Here is a 3,144-nt window from a genome sequence, read left to right as displayed (position 1 = left end):
GTAGCGAGGGTGAACTAATCACCACCAGAGTAGAACCTAATTCTGCCCAATCCTGGAGATCGACCACATCTGTGATCTATCGCTTTCCCCTGATTACCCGAGTAACAGGAAGTGTACGGAAGTAACATGCTTCCATATACAGCAGTTCTTGCTACTACTACTGCTACTAGTACTGCCGGACAGGAAAATACGTACGCAGCTATTCTTATTTTTTTTATTTTATTTAAAGAAAACGTGGAATCCAAAATAAAGATATTATTTAAAAGAAGAAGACAGGCACACCACTGCACAATATATATATAGTGTGTTGCACTGGTTGAATCTGGCAACAACAGGTGGTCTGGTTTTTAGAGAGATCCAGATCTGTCAGTTCAGACATGTTGACAAACAATGACAGGTGCCCTCAGAACAACACGGATGCCACGGAGTGCAAACCCGAGGCCGCCAAGGCGCGATGGAGTCTCCTGCGACAGGTAAGAAGGGTGCTTCATGTGCGCGTTCATCTCACACAATATAAACTGCAGGGAATCATAGTAAAGTACAGTATTAGTATGCGTGGATACTGTGTGTTGTTGTTTCTGGTATTCTTTCAGTGAGTAATTTAAAGGTTCGTAAAGTACCGTACAGAACATATTACGTTGCTAGATAGAACTGATAGAAAACCCGGCATGCATACAAAAAACGCTGCCTTGTACTGTATATATTTATTTCACGGTTTTGTGACTAACATTAGTACAGTAATACGTGGCTATTTCCTCAGCCTTCAAACTGCTTTGCACTGGAAGCCTACACGTAACTTGCCCCTCAAAAAAAAAAGTTCAGCATAACAAAACAAAACAAAACAGTTGGAGGTCTTCTATAATAAAACAACACTGTATAAGTTACTGTAAGCCGGAGCAACAACTCTGCAAACGGGCTACCTGTTGTACTGCATTAGAGCAGGCTGCAGCGCACCTGGCGTGTACTAGATTTCGTTCATTACCAAAAAAAAAATAAAAGGCGACGTCGGCAGAAAGCGTTGGGAGGTATGGTTTGCGTACCACTATCAGATACTAAAACAACATTGCTGGTGTAGATTACAGATAATCGTTTTTGTTACATCGCCGTGTATAAGCTTGTAAGTATGTACATATAGTTTTGATTGGTTTATTTAATTTACAATTCGTTATTATATTTCCTTGAATGAAAGTAATGTAGTGATTTGAGACGACACTGCCACAGTCCTGTGACGGTGGGTTCTATCCTTATCCCGGCGCAGAGATGTGACTTTGTAAGGAGGCTCTCCTGACCTTTTACTGGCTGCACCCAAAGACCGGGAATGGAATCGGAGTAGGAGGACCTCTGCTGGAAATTAGATGAACAGATTTAAGAAATGTTTTTTTTTTTTTTTTGTTAGACGGGAGGTAATGTATTAGTGCAGTGTTCGGCAGACACATTGCACTACATGTATATTAATTCCATTGCATTTTGGGGAGAGGGCAGCGCTTGTTGACACTCCTGTTTGTTTAAATATCTATGAACGTTTTAACAGGAGGCACAAACCTTCCATTTAAAATCTGCTTGTCACTGAGGGCCCATATTGGTGTTTAGCTGGATCAGTCAAATAGGTATATACACTACAGCTACTTGCCGTGGGAGGTTATACATGTCATCTGCATGCTCTGTTATTACAGACTGATACTATCGGTGCATTTTGAATGAGGAGCCTGATTAATGCTCCATAACTAGTAACTAATAGGTACATTTTTAAAGTTCTTAAATTGAACGTTTGTTACTAATTATGTAAAATCAAACAGCTTTTTTATTTTTTACTTTTGCAACAAATGGTGCAAATTTCATTTCAGTGTAGACACCTTGATAAACTAGGCCCTGGTGCTCCTGTTCAGAATGCTTCCCATTTCCGTGCTGTCTGTCAGTGTTTGTGACCCTGCTGTGCTTTGCTGTCTCAGGTGTTAAAGCAGAGGCAGCCGGACAGTGACAGTATGCAGCAGATATCCGTGCGCAGATTCTCCTCCTTCAACCTCTTCACGAGAACCAGAGTGAAGGAGCTGGACCGAGAGGAGTCGAGAGGAGGAGGAGCGGGGCAGTGGGTACAATACACAAGTGCTTCATTTCCACAGTACAGTGCCTTTTTAAGGTAAGTCTCAGTATTACAAGCTGTATTGCTGCAGGAATGGAATTAGATTCTTGCTGCAGAGCGGTTTGAGCAATACCAAGCTTCATTGAGCACTCCTGAACTCAGGGTACGAAAGTTTGCCAGTGTAAGCAATACCAGGCTTTCACTGAGCACACCTGAACTCAGGGTGCGAAGGTTTGCCAGTGTAAGCAATACCAGGCTTTCACTGAGCACACCTGAACTCAGGGTACGAAGGTTTGCCAGTGTAAGCAATGCCAAGCTTTCATTGAGCACACCTGAACTCAGGGTACGAAGGTTTGCCATTGTAAGTAATACCAAGCTTTCATTGAGCACACCTGAACTCAGTGTACGATGGTTTGCCAGTGTAAGCAATACCAGGCTTTCATTGAGCACACCTGAACTCAGGGTACGATGGTTTGCCAGTGTAAGCAATACCAAGCTTTCACTGAGCACACCTGAACTCAGGGTACGAAGGTTTGCCAGTGTAAGCAATACCAAGCTTTCATTGAGCACACCTGAACTCAGGGTATGAAGGTTTGCCAGTGTAAGCTCAGGCTGGATTAAAGTCTCAGTAAAAGCTGTAGTATCTTATGTTTGATTCACATACTGTGTGTTTGTGAATGGCTGTGGAGTGATTTGAAAGTGAATTCTCATTAAGGTATTACAATCCATTATTAATAGCACAGGCAATCTCTTAAAAGTTTACCCTGATAAAATTGCACTGTTCCCTTGCTTTTCCTGTGGTTATAATTGCATTTAACATAATTTAACATGGTTGGCCGTAATTTTTAATATGCTTTACCTTACAACTCTGGGCTTTTAAAAGCTTGCTTATGCTTTACCATGCTTTCACTATGCTTTATTATATGTTGCTATGCTTTTATTATAGGAAAGTATTATACCAATGCTCTCCATTTACTCTTTTTCTTCTGTTGAAGATTTGGCATTGATTGTATTTTCATACTTTCATTTGTAATGCAAGTATGAAATGTGCTGTTAGGCTCAGC

The 3,144-nt window shown here is 41.3% G+C and overlaps 1 protein-coding gene across 1 annotated transcript in view; it reads left to right on the top strand.

The window, feature by feature from the left end:
• Positions 1-147: 147 nt before the first annotated feature.
• The window catches only part of camkmt (calmodulin-lysine N-methyltransferase), a 164,728-nt gene continuing 161,731 nt past the window's right edge, over positions 148-3,144 (top strand). The window contains exons 1-2 of the mRNA XM_034005550.3: positions 148-473; positions 1,950-2,137. Of these exons, the coding sequence (XP_033861441.2) occupies positions 378-473; positions 1,950-2,137 (284 nt within the window). The 5' untranslated portion in view covers positions 148-377. The remainder of the gene's footprint in view (positions 474-1,949; positions 2,138-3,144) is intronic.

Source organism: Acipenser ruthenus, chromosome 5, assembly GCF_902713425.1.
Source record: "Acipenser ruthenus chromosome 5, fAciRut3.2 maternal haplotype, whole genome shotgun sequence".
Taxonomy (NCBI): domain Eukaryota; kingdom Metazoa; phylum Chordata; class Actinopteri; order Acipenseriformes; family Acipenseridae; genus Acipenser; species Acipenser ruthenus.
The sequence above is the reverse complement of the archived record's forward strand: the minus strand, read 5'-3'. Positions and strand labels throughout refer to the sequence as shown.